This window comes from Ranitomeya variabilis, chromosome 1, assembly GCF_051348905.1.
Source record: "Ranitomeya variabilis isolate aRanVar5 chromosome 1, aRanVar5.hap1, whole genome shotgun sequence".
NCBI lineage: Eukaryota > Metazoa > Chordata > Amphibia > Anura > Dendrobatidae > Ranitomeya > Ranitomeya variabilis.
The window spans coordinates 418,894,215-418,914,094 of NC_135232.1; the positions used below are offsets into that span (position 1 = coordinate 418,894,215).

General features: G+C 45.8%; 1 protein-coding gene across 2 annotated transcripts in view; it reads right to left on the reverse strand.

Annotated features, from left to right (window-relative positions):
* Positions 1-19,880, reverse strand: part of TTC39B (tetratricopeptide repeat domain 39B) — a 178,327-nt gene that overhangs the window by 24,043 nt on the left and 134,404 nt on the right. For both annotated transcript variants that reach the window (XM_077249241.1, XM_077249242.1), the window contains 4 exons: positions 18,106-18,267; positions 9,953-10,044; positions 9,367-9,487; positions 26-134 (listed from right to left, as the gene is read on the reverse strand). In XM_077249241.1, coding sequence (XP_077105356.1) covers positions 26-134; positions 9,367-9,487; positions 9,953-10,044; positions 18,106-18,267 — 484 coding nt within the window. The remainder of the gene's footprint in view (positions 1-25; positions 135-9,366; positions 9,488-9,952; positions 10,045-18,105; positions 18,268-19,880) is intronic.

Here is a 19,880-nt window from a genome sequence, read left to right on the forward strand (position 1 = left end):
ACCAAATTGTAAGTTTAACACTCACTTTCATTCTGCAGAGCAGTTTCTGCTTTTTCGACAGTGACCAGCAGACTTTCAGTTAGATCAGAACGTCTCCCTACTATCGTGAAGCCATTCCACACGTACATCATTTCCTGAAAGCCAGAATGGGCAATTTAATGAGGCTTTTAGACATTTTTTATTTTCAGTCAACATGACATCATTAAACCTTTTCAATCCGTAATTGCCACCATTTACTCCATTATGCAAAGTCCTCTAAATCACTTAGAGTCGTCTATCCCCGTGACTGAAACGGGAACGCTAAAAGTTAAATTTTGTCACCGCAGCATTCGACTACGTGCAGGTGCCGGCCAGCATTATACAGCTCTTAACCTGCAGATAAACCCCATATCTGCAGATTAATAGCATTTTTTTTCCTAGTGACAGGTTCCCTTTAAGTTTGAATGTAACTATTTTTTTTTTTTTTTTTTAAGCAGAAACTCTCAAAACCCTTCTCAAATACTCAAAACTTAGGACATTAATACATCCCCGGAAGTAACAGTTGTGCCGCTGATGAATTCATGCAATTACCTCTTTACATATTTTTGCACCCCTTGGTACTGGTTAAGTATAGCAATGTGGCCCTTGGACCAAAAAATGTTGTGCAGCCCTGTGCTAGTTGCGGAGGTCACCAGCCACCTCTGCAGTCTGCAAGCGGTGGCCAATCTTCTAGGCAAGGAGCTTGTAAGCACTGCACGGAGGCTGGCCGGATTGCTGGAGATCGCTGTGCTTACAGCAGAATGCACAGTTCAGGCCACTGGTACAACCATGGCACTGGGCCAAATCGTCATTCATTGAGGAGTGCTTCTTGGCGAAATCAAAATTGAGACAACCCTTTATGATATTTTCTTTGGTTAACTTTTATTGTATTATTTATCTACTATATAATTGTCTAAGGGTCACTTCCATCTTTCTGTCTGTCCTTCTGTCTTTCTGTCTGTCTGTCTGTCACGGATATTCATTGGTCACGGCCTCTGTCTGTCATGGAAATCCAAGTCGCTGATTGGTCGCGGCAAAACGGCCACGACCAATCAGCAACGGGCACATTCTGGTGGCAAAATGGCCGCTCCTTCCTCCCCGCAGTCAGTGCCCGCTCCATAATCCCCTCCAGTCAGTGCTGACACAGGGTTAATGGCAGCGGTAACGGACCGCGTTATGCCGCGGGTAACGCACTCCGTTACCGCTGCTATTAACCTTGTGTGACCAACTTTTTACTATTGATGCTGCCTATGCGGCATCAATAGTTAAAAGATCTAATGTTAAAAATAATAAAAAATCGTTATATACTCACCATCCGTTGGCCCCTCGGATCCAGAACCAGCCTTTCCTGCTCCTCGCGACGCTCCGGTGACCGCTCCATGCATTGCGGTCTCGCGAGATGATGACGTAGCAGTCTCGCGAGACCGCTACGTCATCATCTCGCGAGACCGCAATGCACTCTTGGGACCGGAGCGCGCGAGGAGCGTGGGTAACCGCTTCGCCTGGATCCGGGGCCAACGGAAGGTCAGTATATAACTTTTTTATTTTAATTATTATTTTTTTTTTTTTTTAACAGGGATATGATGCCCACATTGCTATATACTGCGTGTGCTGTGCAATACACTGCGTGGCCTGTGCAATACACTACGTGGCCTGTGCAATACACTACGTGGGCTGTGCAATACACTACGTGGGCTGTGCAATACACTACGTGGGCTGTGCAATACACTACGTGGGCTGTGCAATACACTATGTGGGCTGTGTTATACACTACGTGGGCTGTGTTATACGCTACGTGGGCTGTGTTATACGCTACGTGGGCTGTGTTATATGCTATGTGGGCTGTGCTATATACTACGTGGCTGTGCTATATACTCCGTGGGCTGTGTTCTATTCTCCGTGGCTGTGCTATATACTCCGCGGGCTGTGCTATATACTACGTGGCTGTGCTATGTACTACGTGGCTGTGCTATATACTACGTGGCTGTGCTATATACTACGTGGCTGTGCTATATACTACGTGGCTGTGCTATAAACTACGTGGCTGTGCTATATACTACGTGGCTGTGCTATATACTACGTGGGCTTTTATATACTAACAATCAGCGACAGGCGCAGTCCGGCCGCGAATTGGCGTGGGATTTGAACCACGCTTCGCTAATTGGTCGCGGCCGGCTCCTGTGTATTCAATGTATTATTCTAAAATCTTCATAAATAAACTACATACATATTCTAGAATACCCGATGCGTTAGAATCGGGCTACCATCTAGTAATATAATAAATGTCTTACTCATTCAAAATATTTCTTGGAAAAAAATTAACGCAGACTGATTAACTGGAGTTCAGAAATGCTGATACCGAGATTAACAGAAGTTACACAGAGTACCTGGTGTAATCTAGGATCCACTATAATAAATCTAGAATATCATGCAGTAGCTGTAAAAAGACTGGCTATTGGTACATCTGTGTGGTGTCCCATCTCTGGTTTAAAAAATATCAATCCTCAGAAAGGCCACCTCTGCTCCTTAAAGCACTGCCATAAAAATAAATTTCACTAAATCTGTGTATATGTGCATTGTGTACTGTCAGTGCATTTATCTATCTTCCTACCTCCACCCTCTACAGTACCCAGTGCCGTGTCACTCCTCTCTCTAAAGGGAACCTGTCAGCAAGATTGTTTTCGTAACCTACAGTGTCAGGTCGGCGCCCTTATACCGATTAAAATGATACCAGGGTTGATGAAATCAGTCTTGTGGCTGTTGTGTAATCCGTATTTTCAGTTTTGAGTTAATGATATGCTCGTGCTCCGGGGCGGCCTGTGGGGGTCTTCATGTGGTGCTGTGATTAGGTATTCATGGGTATGTCTTCTCACTGACCTGCCTCCTATTTTACATAATGAATATATTATATATACACTGTAAAAAAATAAATAAATAAATGACAAAAAAAAAAAATCACTCCACAGGCAAGCGCCTGCGCTGCAGCATGATCGCATTTATAATGTGCATTAAATGGTTTTATTAAGTCTTATACATTGATTCTGGGAAAAAAACCTCTGCACAACACTAGCCATGCCTGCGCAGTAGCATCCATTGGCGATCCAATAGAGGCACCATTTTGCTAGAGGGGAAAAAAAAAAAATTGTCTCCATCAAGATGGCGCCACCAACTCCTGTGCTGTAGCAGCTATCAGATCGCCTATAGATGCTACTGCGAAGAGGTGGACAGCGCCATTTTGAGAATATTATTATTATTTTTTTCAGAATCAATGTATATGACCAAATAAAACAATTTAATGCACATTATAGATGCGATCATGCTGCAGCACAGGCACCGCCGCTTGCACCTGCCTGCAGAAGGGGATTTTTTTTTTCAATACATATATTCATTATGCAAACTAGGGGGCATGTCAGTGAGGGATCAGTGACCTGACAAAAGCCAGACTGATGAATACCTAAGGCTAGTTTCACATTTGCGTCTATGTGCGCAGCGTATCATCCACAACCGCATGCAAAAACGCAGGCAAACTCATGATAACGAAGCGTTTTTTATCCGCATCAGCTTACGCATGACTGCAAAAAAAAAAAAAAAAAAAAGTTTGCATGCGTTTTTACATGCGCCTACGCTTTTTATGCGCATGCGTTTGACATTTCCAGGAGGGCGTGTCTCAATAGGTGTGTCTAAATCAGTTCATGCGCAGTCCAAAGTATGCAAGCGCATCGAACGCATGCGTTCCCATAGACAGTAATGCGTGTTTTTTTAACGCACTTATGTGCATGCATATGCCTGCGCATATTTGACGGAAATTTGCTGCCTCAAAGATTTCAACATGGAGCGTTAGCCGTGCCCCGCCACACACTGCGAAAAGACGAATGCGTAAGCAAAAGTGGGCAAACGCATGCACCTGCATCTACAATGTTAAAGATTGGAAATCAAGACGCATGCAGATGAATGCGTCAGAAACGCTGCGGACACAACCGCAAATGTGAAACCAGCCTTAGCCGAGCACCACAAAGTTCCCCCCACAGGCCACGAGCATATCATTAACTTAAAACTGAAAATACGTACGCTACTTACCTGGTAGCAGTGTTTTTTCAGGAGCCCATGACAGCACAACGAGAGAGGGGATCTGCCCTTCAGGGACAGGAAACCTACAGACAAAAAAGGGCGGTACCTCTCTCCCACGTCAGTTGGTTCCAGAGCATGAGAGGACCACCTTGGTTAGTAACACAGATGCAACATACAATTAAGTGCATTTTATTATGTAAGTGAACATGGAAATTTAAAGGAAAAACCGAAAAGGTGTTGAATCATCCAAGAAAAGAATAGGGTAGGGAATATAAGGGTGCTGTCATGGGCTCCTGAAAAAACACTGCTACCAGGTAAGTAGCGTACGTATTTATTCAGTCGCCATGACAGCACAACGAGAGACTTTCAGAGAAGGAAGATTAGGGAGGGATAACAAGTACCCTTCTCCCAAACGTGAGGTCTGCGGAACTACCCAGATCTAATCTGTAGTGCCTAAGAAAAGTAGATGGGGAAGACCATGTGGCCGCCTTACATATGTCTTCTATCGACACATCTGATCTCTCCGCCCAGGAAGATGCTACGGCCCGCGTGGAGTGTGCCTTTATACCTTCTGGAACCTGCTGTATAAGCGAGAGAGATCGCCTCCCTGATCCATCTAGCAAGAGTGTTTTTAGATACTCTAAGACCCTTCCTCACTCCTTGATAAGCTATAAATAGAGAGAGTTATCTTTTTTCCATGCGTCTGAAACTGAAATATATTTAAGGAGGAATCTTCTTACATCTAAGGAATGAAACTTACGTTCCATATCATTAGTGGGATTAGAACAAAATGAAGGTAGGACTACCTCTTGTACCCTATGGAATTTTGAAGCAACTTTTGGAAGATAAAGGGGATCAGGTTTCATGATTACTGTATCCTCCCTAAATTGCATGTATGGTGGATGTCTAGAAAGTGCCTGCAGATCACTAACCCTTCTTGCGGACGTGAGCGCAACTAAGAGGGCTGTTTTAATTGATAGGAACTTTATTGGGATATTATCAATAGGTTCGAATGGGGCTTGCGTTAAGGCTGAGAGAACAAGATTTAGATCCCATGGAACTAACCTTTGTCTAAAGATTGGTCTGGATCTAGTGACTGCCTTGAAAAACCTGGATATCCAGTGATTGCTGGCTAAGTTAAGTTTGTATAGCGCCCCCAGAGCTGACACTTGAACTCAGAGTACTTGTAGCCAAGCCCATCTCTAGACCCTTTTGCAAAAATTCAAGAATCTGATTAATACATGGTATCTGGTCAATCTGAGCCCCTGAACTTGATAGAAATTTTTTCCAAACCCTTACATAAATGTTTGTTGTAGGGGGTTTTCTACTTTTTAGAAGTGTATTTATTAGATCCCGAGAAAATCCCTTCCCCCTTAGTAAAGACCTCTCAAATTCCACGCCGCTAGGTGTAAGTTGGCTACTCGTGGATGGAAGATTGGACCTTGAGAGCAGATCTGGTACTTCTGGAAGAATCCATGGTTGGCTGATAGACATCTTCCTCAGCCAAGGAAACCATAATCTCTTGGGCCAGAATGGGGCTATCAAGATCACCCGGGCCCTGTCTTCCCGAATTTTCCTCAGAACTATTGGAATTAGGTTTAGAGGGGGAAAGGCATATACGAGACTGAAGTGCCATGAAATTAGAAAAGCGTCCACTGCATATGGGTTGTCTCTTTGATTTAGGGAACAGAACTGGTGTAATTTTTTGTTCCCTCGGCTGGCAAAAAGGTCTATTACTGGACAACCCCATAATTGTACGATCTGATTGAAGATGGCTGGATTTAGCGACCAATCTCCTTGTTTGAGCTTGTTGCGGCTTAAATAGTCGGCCATGGTGTTGAGCTTTCCCTTTATATGAAGAGCCGTAAGAGAGAGAAGATGATTCTCGGCCACCTGAAAAATGCGATCCGCAACATTCATTAACGAATTGGACCGTGTACCTCCTTGACGATTAATGTAGGCCACAGCTACCCCTGGTTGTCTGATAACAGCCTGACGTGACGACCCTGTAGGGGTAAAAGAAAACTATTCAAGGCACGTTCTACGGCTAATAGTTCTTTTAGATTGGAGGAGAAGTCCAGCTCAGACTGAGATCAAACCCCCTGGACCCAATCATCTCCTAAGTGAGCCCCCCATCCCTTAGGGCTAGCATCCGTAGTTACTACTCTGGTCACATGATTTGTCCAAGGGACCCCCCTATGTAGATTTGGGATGTGTGACCACCAAATAAGTGAATGAGTCGATTCAGCAGAAAGAGAAAATTTACTGTCGAGACGAGCTCCTAGACGACAAGAATTATGAAGGACGTCCCATTTTAGCGTTCTGGTGTGATATTGAGCCCAGAGAACCGCCGGAATACAAGATGTAAGGGAACCTAAGAGAGACATTGCACTTCTTACCGAGACTAAGGGCTTGTTAATTGCCCTGGTGACAAGCTGCTGAATATTAGTTACTTTTGAATCTGGCAGGCGGCATTCCTGCTGACTAGAGTCTATGATGAAACCGAGAAATTCTTGTGTTTTTAGGGGCTGTAGGCGAGATTTTTTAAGATTGATAATAAAGCCTAACCTGTGCAATGCTCCCATCACCTTGTCTAGTTGGTCTGTGCAATGTGATTCCGAATGACCCACAATCAGTAAATCATCCAGATACGGAATTATTAGTATGTCCTGTTCGTGCAGGTGTGCCATAACCTCTACCATGATTTTTGTAAACACCCGGGGTGCGATCGCGACTCCGAAGAGAAGTGCCTGATACTGAAAATGCTCTACCGTGCCCTCAAGAGAAACAGCCACCCTAAGAAATTTTTGATGTTCTACGTGTATTGGAACATGGTAGTAGGCATCCTTGAGGTCCAAGACAACCATGAAGCCCCTTTTAGGAAGATATCAGCTTTCCTATCTAACGGGTCCTTCAGGTTCCCTAAATCCTCAAAGGGAAGAGACGTTCTTTTGCATGCTTTTGCCACTGCCGCATCCAGTTTCGGGACCTTATCCCACGAGGATGATGCCTCCTCCTCAAAGGGATACCTTCTTTTAAATGCAGGCGGAAGTGACCCCTTCCTCTCGGGTTTCTTCCACTCTTTAGAAATCAGTGACTTTATTTTGTCTACTACTGGAAAGACCCTTCGGGATTTCCGATCAACACCCTTGAACATGATGTCCTGAATGGAGCTTTCTGATTGGCTTTCTTCTATCCCCATTGTATTGTTAACCGCTTTGACTAGATGGTTAATTTTATCCAGAGACAAACAGGTCCGACTAGACTCCATATCCTCAGCGGAGGAAGTAGACGGGAGGGATCCTGAGCTCAGTTCACCAGAGTCTGAAACCACATCTGATACAGGGGATGCAATATCAACCCTCTTAGCTTCCGTTTTATGAGACCTTGACCTCATGGAACCTCTGACTTCTTGCCTAACCATCTCTCTTAACGTAGAAGTCAGGTTGGGAGCCTCTTCCTCTAATAAACGCTGTACGCAGGATTTATACAATTTCCTTATGTGCCCATCTGGAAGTGGCTCTGCACATTCGGCACACTGCCTATGTTTGGCTTTAGACAAACACTTCCTCCCCTAGTAAGGAGAGATGGAATATAAGGGGGACAATAATCAATAAGTGAACTTTCACGTAGATCACTTACCCAGCGAACAATGAGTGGTACCGTAGATGGGGGGTCCTTCGTAGCCGGCAACTCTTTACGGCCTGAGGACTTTCCTTTCTGGGCCCCTCTTGCTCCACCAACGCGGCTACTGCCACTAGACCGACGCTGGGAGCTTCTCTGAGGCACTTCCAACTGCTGAAGCGGCTGCTGCTGCTGGCTGCTCAGCTGCTGAGTTCCCTCTGGCGACTCCATTATGGAATGGACAGGAACACTCAGCAGCCCATGCATACCGCTTTAAATAGATCCCCCAGGGTACCGCCCCCAGATGGGGGTCAGCAGGGAACTCCAGGTGCCGATCCCGGTAAGAATACCGATGGAGTCCGGTCCTCCGCTCCGTGCCGCGCCCCCGTTGCCCGCTATGAAAGCGCCGGACCTCCCACCTGAAGCCAGGTCCGCCCCAGACGCTGGGCGCCGCCATCGGCCGGAAAAGAGCGCTACTGCGCATGCCCGGCTGCGTCATCAGCCGCGCCGCTCGCCGCGTCATCCGGACACGCCCCTTCCGGACGCGACAGCGGCCTGCGAGCAGACACGCCGAACAGGGCGGCAGCAGCCTCCCGGACCAGCGCGGACACCCACCGCAAGGCACAGACCGATCGCAGAGGCCCCGGCGGACGCGGCACTAAGCAGACACAGACTCACTCACAAGGTACGGCTGCGGACACCATAGAAGCCGGCCTGTTCACCCAAGGCCGCTTCCTCCTGCTGCCACCTACACAAGCAGTCCCCCTGCCGTGTGGTGCCTCCAGCCCTCTGATCAGGCCGAGGTTGGGGACCCCCGCTACCTGCATCGACCTGTCAAGAGTGGGACTTCTTCTTGTCTTCGACCTTCTTCACAAGGCCCGTCTGAAGAGGTTCCGCTGTCAGGGACAGGAAACCAACTGATGCGGGAGAGAGGTACCGCCCTTTTATGTCTGTAGGTTTCCTGTCCCTGAAGGGCGGATCCCCTCTCTTGTTGTGCTGTAATGGCGACTGAATAAATAAAGATTACACAACAACCACAAGACGGATATCATCAACCAAGGTATCATTGTAATCAGTATAACAGCGCTGACCTGACACTGTGTGTAGGTTACCTGCTGACAGGTTTCCGTTAACGAGGGTAAAGCTTCTCAGACTATCCGGCTCTTTGTTCACCATGTGTGAGCCGGAAGTCCCTTTTACACTAAGTCCACGAAGCTTAATTCTGTCGCACCATAGACTTACATTGTAAAAGCCACTTCCGTGTCATATCGAGTGACCCAGAGAGTGAAGAGCGGTGACACATCACTTGGAGGAGGAGCGGGACAGCACTGGATACCAGGAAAGACAGCGGCAGGGGTGTATACTGACCACAAAATATATGCCATAAAAACCAATTCACCAAAAAAACAATGTCAGAATTGTGGGATTTTTTTCACATTCTCACCGCACTTGGAATCCCCCCCCCCCCTTATTTTCCAATACACTATATGGTAAAACAGTGCCAATCAAAAGTACAACTAGTCTTTCAAAAAAACAAGCCATATACATCTATGTGGACAGAGAAAAAAAGAAAATAAAGTTATGGCTCTTGGAAGACTAGGGAAAAAAAAATGCAAAAATGGAAATTGGCCAAGAGGGAGAGGTTATCGGGCTTACCAGGGCTGGCAGGACCAGTTTGACTGGGTTGGCTGCTGCATATCTTCGAGATTTCCGAACAGCAAATTTTTCTGTCGGTATAGATTTTCCAGCAATTCGTTGTTTCAAACCTTCTACTTGCCTAAAATAAAAACGATAGTTTTGAAAGAGACCAACACAATGTAAAAGGTACCACAATGGAAGACGTTTAGTAGTAGTAGTAGTAGTAGTAGTATTGTAAGCTGTACGAATTTTCATGTCAGAGAATTGGCAGAATACATAAAATATTTGGTGCAGCTTCATAGAAAGGTCTGACAAGACTTCGACCACCTGATTGTTTGGCACACGCTTATGCCAATAACTGGCACATAGCAAAAATATTAAGGGAGGTATAAAATATGTATTAAAACGACACATTTTCTCATTTCCCCAGTGATGTGCTGTTCTCGTCACCTGACCGCTGCTGCCAATCACAAACCTGTGACAGCAGAACAGAACTGATAGATCTGCAGTGCGATAGTATTTCAGGGTCTCTGTCTCTACATCATGCTGCCATCAGATGTGATAGATTCCCTTTAAAGATGAGAAATATCAGGTACTCGCTTACCTGAACAAGGCCACAATATCTTCTCCCGTGGACTTCACAGCCTCCTCTGGAAGCATGCTCAGGATTGCAGCTTTTTGAAATACATAGATTGCCTAAAATCCGAAGCGTTAAAAGCGCAAGTCATTAGTAGGGTTTTACTTCATTCGGAAGAAGAAATGAATGAAGACATAGAAACTAAAATGCTAAAAACTATTTACATGAAGGAAAGGCAGGCAGTGTCACTAGTTAGATGATCTATGTTCTGCTAGTCATCCATTCCTAATAGAAGAGAAAGAGCTAATGTCAAGCTTTTGTTATAAAAAAGCTGAGTGGATGCAGGATGTGTGCACTCAATAACCTGGAATTTACCAGATGAGGTGGTACATTATGCCTCTAGTCATGTCAGCCCTGGGAAGAAAAGTGTAATACATAGGCTAAGCATTGAGAAACATCTTGAAGACATTTGTCTGAAAGCTTTAGACCTGCTTCAAGGAACTACAGTATATACAAAAGGAGCTCATTATACAGTGTATGTACCCTGTCCCCTACAGCAGGACCACTGCTGGCCATACATAGGCCAAGCTTTGCTTCTCACCAACATGCAGACATCTTCCAATCCCCCATTAACTCATTGCCAATGCTGCCATACACATACGCTTTGAAACAAACGGACCATGACCGTCCTGTAAGTAAGCATTTGCGGCCAGATTTAACCCTTTCATGGAAATCCAAAAAAGGTTGGAACTCTACTGCAACGGTTGTGTAAGAGGAGAGTAGATGATGCAAAATCAGGAATGGCAAGGGCACTCACGAAAGAAATCGCCCACAGCAGTGGAAGGCTCAGGCTGGGTCGAAACGAGTCCAGTTCAGTTTAATTCATCAATGTAACGAGTGCCAGGACCTTTGGCCGATTTTGCATTCACCCTTTAACGATGAAGTTCTTAGTGTGCCTCAAAGTCCATGTAAAATTTAATTTTGTGTAATGTTATATTTTAAGGGTGACTATATATATATATGGATAAGGACAGTCATGTAAATCGTGTCCATGTCACAAAGGATGGTTCCTCATAGTGCAGAGGAGTTTGGAGATTGTGGTTAGCAATGGGATTTATTATCTTTTTTAGTGTCTTTTTTTTTTCCCCTGGAGCTGAAAGAAGCTGGGATAACATGGTCTGTGTGTAAGTTACAGATAGTGATTTAAAAAACATTACCTGATTTTCATCCAAAACAAAGGGAACACAATTTAGGAGGTCAAAACAGTTGGGGGATGCAGATGCGGCGGTCCGAAGTGTCTCCCCCGGCGGCTGCATTCTGCCACCCCCCCAAACAGGGCTGACCGAAGCTGACAGCCGACACAGAACCTGCAGTGTGCCGGCACCCAGTATTCAATAGTACTCGCGTCTATTACAAGTACAGTACAACTGAAGCTCTGACCACCGCTGCAGAACAACGCCAGCAGTGTGATCACTTCATGTGATCACGTTGCTGATGTCACTCGCCAGCACTGCAGAGGCGCAGGTGGGTGGTAAGTGAAGACACCAAAATTAAGAGGGGGGGGGGGGGGGGGTAGTGTGCATGTGGAGAGGGTACTTGCCATGCGTGCATGTGTGCGTGTGGAGGGGGTACTTGCCATGCGTGCATGTGTGCGTGTGGAGGGGGTACTTGCCATGCGTGCATGTGTGCGTGTGGAGGGGGTACTTGCCGTGCATGCATGTGTGCGTGTGGAGGGGGTACTTGCCGCGCTCGTGCGAGAGAGGTATTTACTGTATGGGGAGATATACTGTGATGGGGGGTTTTAATGTAACAGGGCTGGGTGAGATTTCGTGTAACGGGGTATGACTTGAGGACACAAATTTAGGGAGCAAGGAAGTAACAGATGTAGACAATATGGAGAGCGGGAGAAATTTGAAGACACAATATGAGGAAGAAGGAATGAGATGGGGAGCATGTATAGGGGGAAGGGTGCAGACAGCATGGTGAGTGGTGGTATGGGTGCCGACAGTATGAGAAGTGACAGGAGAAATGTATGAGGACACAGTATGAGGGGTGATGGGATGGGGCAGACACAGCATGGGTAGTCGGAGGGATGTGTGAGGAGGCAGTATGGAAAGTGAGAGTGTAAATGTATGAGGAGGGAGGAGTGAGGGTATGTGCACACGTCAGGATTTCTTCAGGTTTTTTTGCGGATTTCCCAGATAAAAACGCTATAATTCTGCACAAAAAACACATACATTATGCATCCTATCATTTAGAATGCATTCCGCATTTTTTCCCACAAAAAAAACGCAATCCGGAAAAAGAAGCAACATGTTCATTATTTTTGCGGATTTTTTGCGGATTTCCCATGAAATTGGAGTGTCTGGAAAGAAACGCAAAAATTCTGCAAAAAATCCGCACAAAAAACGCGTAAAACACGCGCAACAAAACGTAAAAAAAAACCACATGCAAATTTCTGGCAAAAATGTCTGGATTTTGGCAGGAAAATTTCTGCAAGAAATCCTGACGTGTGCACATACCCTAAATGTGCAAGGAGACAGTATTGGGGGGGGGGGGGGGGGGGCAGGGGAGTGCACAGAATACAGACTGAGCAGTGTGGGATGTGTAGCATGGGGCAACAGTGTAAGGGCACAGCCAAGAAGTGACAGTATACCAAGGAAGGTGGGGGAAGGGTGTGATGAGGTGGTACAGTTTAGAAACTGGGCCCTAAAGGGGGACTCCGTGTGAGAACAGTGTGAAGAAGGGGCCCCGTACGGGAAGGTGGGAGCAGTGTGGAGAGAATGTACCATAAGAGGGACAAGCGTGAGGTCATATTTTGCAGGGAGGGGCAATTATTTATTCAGGGATGCTGCATAGGGCAAATATTTTAATTTGAGAGAATTATAATTACACTTCTATCTTTAAGGGCGTTGTGTGGGGATGTGCTGCACAAGACTGGAGAAGATGCAAGTCTGCAGAGACGACTGTGGATGAGAAAACTCATGGGATTTGGACAAGATGAAGAAGAAGAGAAAGAACTATTCCAGATATGTCATCCATAATTTACATGGATGTTAAAAAAAAATTGTGATATTAATTCTCATTTTTATTTATGTTAGGAGCATTAAAGGGGGTGTCCAAGCTTGTTATGAGTCTGCAGTCATTCTATGTGACTGCAGACTTCTGAGTTCTCAGAGTGCACACTACACGCTGTCAGGATTCTCTGGCGCCAGTGATTTGCATACATGCAGTCACGTGCCGACTAGACATGCGTGGCCTCACTCAACGAAAATGAATCGAGTGAGGCTGGGCACGTCTAGTTGGAATGTGGCCAGAAGAATCCAAATCACATACTTATGCAAGGGAGAACCCTAAAAGTGTGCAGTGCATGCAGTGAGAATTTAGAAGCTTGCAGCCACCTATAGTGACTACAGATTTAATCTCAAACCTGGATGCACCTTTAATTATAAAATGAAGTCCTGCAGCCAATCCTAAAAGCGTGTAATATCCTGTCAGGATTCAGCTCTGCTTGTAGGTTCCAGTAGTCATCACATGGCCGCTTCACATATATAGGATTTTCATACTTACACTGTTATGTGACAACGAGCTTCTCTTCCTGCTTCTCTCAGTTTTTTCACTGATCACTGAATTAGGGAGAGCAGCTCCTCAGTACCTGACTTAAGTGTGGGAATCCCATATGTGCTGGGGGGAGGGGCGCCAAACTGAATTCTTGCCTAGGGTGCCAGAAAACCTAGAGACACCTCAGTTAAAAGCTGAAGCCCTACAGTTTGACAGCAGGCTCCAGATTTCCTATCATTAGCAGAGAAGCCCTGTCAACATAGCATGGCAGAAGAGAAGAAGCTAGTCTGTCAACGGGAAACTGCAGAATCGCTGGAAGGAGCGGTCTGTGACAGCCCTCTGCCAGCAGAGATTATTCGTATGGGATCCGATTTTCATTTAATTTTTTTTTTAATTTTTTTTTTTTTTACACACACAGATTTGAATAGGCTAGCATCATCAGAAATACAGAAGAAACTAGTGCATACTAGCGGTACACTGCCCGTCAGCCATACACCACCAGCGCTATACATATACTGCCCATCAGCCATACACCACCAGCGCTATATATACTGCCCGTCAGCCATACACCACCAGCGCTATATACACTGCCCGTCAGCCATACACCACCAGCGCTATATACACTGCCCGTCAGCCATACACCACCAGCGCTATATATACTGCCCGTCAGCCATACACCACCAGGGCTATACTGCCCGTCAGCCATACACCACCAGCGCTATATATATATATATACACTGCCTATCAGCCATACACCACCAGGGCTATACTGCCCGTCATCCATACACCACCAGCGCTATATATATATATATATATATATATATACACTGCCTATCAGCCATACACCACCAGGGCTATACTGCCAGTCATCCATACACCACCAGCGCTATATATACTGCCCATCAGCCATACACCACCAGCGCTATATATACTGCCCGTCAGCCATACACCACCAGCGCTATATACACTGCCCGTCAGCCATACACCACCAGCGCTATATACACTGCCCGTCAGCCATACACCACCAGCGCTATATATACTGCCCGTCAGCCATACACCACCAGGGCTATACTGCCCGTCAGCCATACACCACCAGCGCTATATATATATACACTGCCTATCAGCCATACACCACCAGGGCTATACTGCCCGTCATCCATACACCACCAGCGCTATATATATATACACTGCCTATCAGCCATACACCACCAGGGCTATACTGCCAGTCAGCCATACACCACCAGCGCTATATATACTGCCCGTCATCCATACACCACCAGCGCTATATATACTGCCCGTCATCCATACACCACCAGCGCTATATACACTGCCCGTCAGCCATACACCACCAGCGCTATATACACTGCCCGTCAGCCATACACCACCAGGGCTATATATATATACTGCCCATCACCCATACACCACCAGCGCTAAATATACTGCCCGTCAGCCATACACCACGAGCGCTATATATACTGCCCGTCAGCCATACACCACCAGCGCTATATATACTGCCCTTCAGCCATACACCACCAGCGCTAAATATACTGCCCGTCAGCCATACACCACCAGCGCTAAATAAACTGCCCGTCAGCCATACACCACCAGAGCTAAATATACTGCCCGTCAGCCATACACCACCAGCGCTATATATACTGCCCATCAGCCATACACCACCAGCGCTATATACACTGCCCGTCAGCCATCCACCACCAACGCTAAATATACTGCCCATCAGCCATACACCACCAGGGCTATATATATACTGCCTATCAGCCATACACCACCAGCGCTATATATACTGCCCGTCAGCCATACACCACCAGCGCTAAATATACTGCCCGTCATCCATACACCACCAGCGCTATATATATACTGCCCATCAGCCATACACCACCAGCGCTATATATACAGTGCCTACAAGTAGTATTCAACCCCCTGCAGATTTAGCAGGTTTACACATTTGGAATTAACTTGGCATTGTGACATTTGGACTGTAGATCAGCCTGGAAGTGTGAAATGAACTGCAGCAAAAAAGAATGTTATTTCTTTTTTTTTTTTTTTTTTTAAATTGTGAAAAGTTTTTTCAGAGGGTCATTTATTATTCAACCACTCAACCCACCAGAATTCTGTTTGGTTCCCCTAAAGTATTAAGAAGTAGTTCAGGCACAAAGAACAATGAGCTTCACATGTTTGGATGAATTATCTCTTTTTCCAGCCTTTTCTGACTATTTAAGACCCTCTCCAAACTTGTGAACAGCACTCATACATGGTCAACATGGGAAAGACAAAGGAGCATTCCAAGGCCATCAGAGACAAGATCGTGGAGGGTCACAAGGCTGGCAAGGGGTACAAAACCCTTTCCAAGGAGTTGGGCCTACCTGTCTTCACTGTTGGGAGCATCATCCGGAAGTGGAAGGCTTATGGAACTACTGTTAGCCTTCCATGGCCTGGACAGCCTTTGAAAGTCTCCTCCCGTGCCGAGGCCAGGCTTGTCCGAAGAGTCAAGGCTAACCCAAGGACAACAAGGAAGGAGCTCCGGGAAGATCTCATGGCAGTGGGGACATTGGTTTCAGTCAATACCATAAGTAATGTACTCAACCGCAATGGTCTCCGTTCCAGACGAGCCCGTAAGGTACCTTTACTTTCAAAGCATCATGTCAAGGCTCGTCTACAGTTTGCTCATGATCACTTGGAGGACTCGGAGACTGACTGGTTCAAGGTTCTCTGGTCTGATGAGACCATGATCGAGATCTTTGGTGCCAACCACACACGTGACGTTTGGAGACTGGATGGCACTGCATACGACCCCAAGAATACCACCCCTACAGTCAAGCATGGTGGTGGCAGCATCATGCTGTGGGGCTGTTTCTCAGCCAAGGGGCCTGGCCATCTGGTCCGCATCCATGGGAAGATGGATAGCACGGCCTACCTGGAGATTTTGGCCAAGAACTTCCGCTCCTCCATCAAGGATCTTAAGATGGGTCGTCATTTCATCTTCCAACAAGACAACGACCCAAAGCACACAGCCAAGAAAACCAAGGCCTGGTTCAAGAGGCAAAAAATCAAGGTGTTGCAGTGGCCTAGTCAGTCTCCTGACCTTAACCCAATTGAAAACTTGTGGAAGGAGCTCAAGATTAAAGTCCACATGAGACACCCAAAGAACCTAGATAACTTGGAGAAGATCTGCATGGAGGAGTGGGCCAAGATAACTCCAGAGACCTGTGCCGGCCTGATCAGGTCTTATAAAAGACGATTATTAGCTGTAATTGCAAACAAAGGTTATTCCACAAAATATTAAACCTAGGGGTTGAAGAATAATTGAACCACACTTTTATGTTTAAAATTTATAAAAATTTAACTGAGCAACAAAACTTTTTGGTTTGTAAGATTTATGCATCTGTTAATAAATCCTGCTCTTGTTTGAAGTTTGAATGCTCTAACTTATTTGCATCTTATTAAACCTGCTAAATCTGCAGGGGGTTGAATACTACTTGTAGGCACTGTATATAATATATATATATATATATATCAGCCATACACCACCAGGGCTATACTGCCCATCAGCCATACACCACCAGGGCTATACTGCCCATCAGCCATACACCACCAGGGCTATACTGCCCATCAGCCATACACCACCAGGGCTATATATATACTGCCTATCAGCCATACACCACCAGCGCTATATATACTGCCCGTCAGCCATACACCACCAGCGCTATATATACTGCCCGTCAGCCATACACCACCAGGGCTATATATATACTGCCTATCAGCCATACACCACCAGCGCTATATATACTGCCCATCAGCCATACACCACCAGCGCTAAATATACTGCCTGTCAGCCATACACCACCAGCGCTATATATACTGCCCGTCAGCCATACACCACCAGCGCTAAATATACTGCCCGTCAGCCATACACCACCAGCGCTATATATATACTGCCCATCAGCCATACACCACCAGCGCTAAATATACTGCCTGTCAGCCATACACCACCAGCGCTATATATACTGCCCGTCAGCCATACACCACCAGCGCTAAATATACTGCCCGTCAGCCATACACCACCAGCGCTATATATACTGCCCATCAGCCATACACCACCAGCGCTAAATATACTGCCCGGCAGCCATACACCACGAGCGCTATATATACTGCCCATCAGCCATACACCACCAGCGCTATATATACTGCCCGTCAGCCATACACCACCAGCGCTAAATATACTGCCCATCAGCCATACACCACCAGCGCTATATATACTGCCCATCAGCCATACACCACCAGCGCTATATATACTGCCCGTCAGCCATACACCACCAGCGCTATATATACTGCCCGTCAGCCATACACCACCAGCGCTATATATACTGCCCATCAGCCATACACCACCAGCGCTATATATATACTGCCTGTCAGCCACACACCACCAGCGCTATATATACACTGTCCGTCAGCCATATACCACAACCACATGAATTTATGTTCTACAGTAAAGAACACTTCAGCCCTGTGAACAATTTCCCACAAACTTTACAATAATATTCTTATTTCTTACCCAACATATAAGCAATAAGACAGCCTAAACTCTAACATCGGCAAATCACCTTCGACCACTTGCTTTCCTTGCTCAGGAGGTCAGAATAGTGGTAGGCTTTCAGCCAGTCCTGCTGGAACGAATGGCTCCACATCAGCTCCCAGTAACACAGGTGGTGGATCTGCCTCCATTCCTGCTGGGCTACAATGCTTTGCCTGAAGGTCTCTTGCGCCTGCACCATGAGGAAGAGGGGTTGTTAGAAACAGAACAGTGAGCGATAGAAAAAGGACCAAATCTGCAGGGAGCGGATGACTGCCATATCTTGCTGGGGACTTACTTCAGGATATAGCCAAGCAGCCCCATGCGTCTTAACTGTCTAGGAAGAGGATTCTTTCCTCATACGTAATCTGTGGCCTTTTACCCCTGGCCCCGAACATTTGCCTAGAGTAGAGAAAGACTATAGCCCCCCATACACTTTACATAGCAATGTAGCAGTCAGTTGGAGCATGGTTCAGCAGGATCACTTGGCAGCTTGATAAGTGGTACATAACTGACATCTGTCTACCTTGTGCTGCCTGCAAAAACCTGCTTACGGATTCCCTTTAATGGGGGCTTATATCTTCAAGAACAAAAAGATCAGGATTGTGAAACAGGACATGCCGGATCCTTAGCTTCTTCAACATAATCTGACAGGGAGGAGTTGGGGTCCCCAATACACATTACACTGCAGGCTAAACTTGTCAATATCTGGGGATCAGGCAAGGTTAGTCTACTGTGAATGAGGGCTTCAAAATGATCTGTTACCAGGTTTCACCATGTAATCGGAGAACAGCAAATGTAGGGACAAATACCCTGATTCCAGCAATGTGTCACTTTCTGGGCTGCTTGCTGTAGTTATCGCTAGAGGATTAGTAAGCCTTTTGGCATATAGTCCTTCACATTCATGAGCTCCATATAACCCGATCCTCACTACTCATTGGCAGTTTTCTGTCTACACTGCATACGCAGAAAAAAGCCAATCAGTGGTGTGATTATGTCGGGTTTCAACATTCAGATAACTGGTACTTCTGCAGCAGACAAAACTAAGATTTTATCAAAACTGCAGCAAGCAGCCCAGTAAGTGATACATTGCTGGAATCATTGTCTCGGTCTCTACATTATGCTGCTCTCAGATGAGGTAGCAGAACCCAGCGATGGATTCCTTTCGAATATTTCAGAGCGATGGGTGTGCCACTCAGCAGCCAGTATAGTAACCAGCAGAACAGGCTTCTTACAATTAACTCAGTGTTATTACAGGTAGGTCTTTATGCTGATGTTCTGCCATACATATATCCACTTAGGCTATTATTAGCCCATGATAAATGCCCCTGAGCGATCATTCACAATTATTGCACACAGTAAATATGTTCAGCCTTTAATCATCACCCTAATGTGCTTGTTTATTGCATCTTTTATGCCAACATAAAAATTAATCATGGTCGCCAACACATGTCCTTGTCACTTCTATTGAAATCAGTCTGGTGGGAGTAAAAGAATGAGTTCATACAAATCCTGCAAGAATATAAAAATGCAAATAAATAAGCGCTGATCAACTTGCTTTATGGTAATCGCCAATCAACCCATGTAAAGGGCTATTAGAGTTAAGTCAATATGTCTTCTCCTTAAAATTACACCCTAGAATAAAAACAACGAATGGATACCCCGCAGTAAGTAGATCGATAATAGTAATAAAAGTAAAAAACACATGCCGCCTAGTTGGGAAAAAAAAAGGCATAAAAAAAGCGCAAAAGCTATCGCACCGCGACAAGGTGTACCCAATCAGGATGGTCCACACCTCGCTATGTG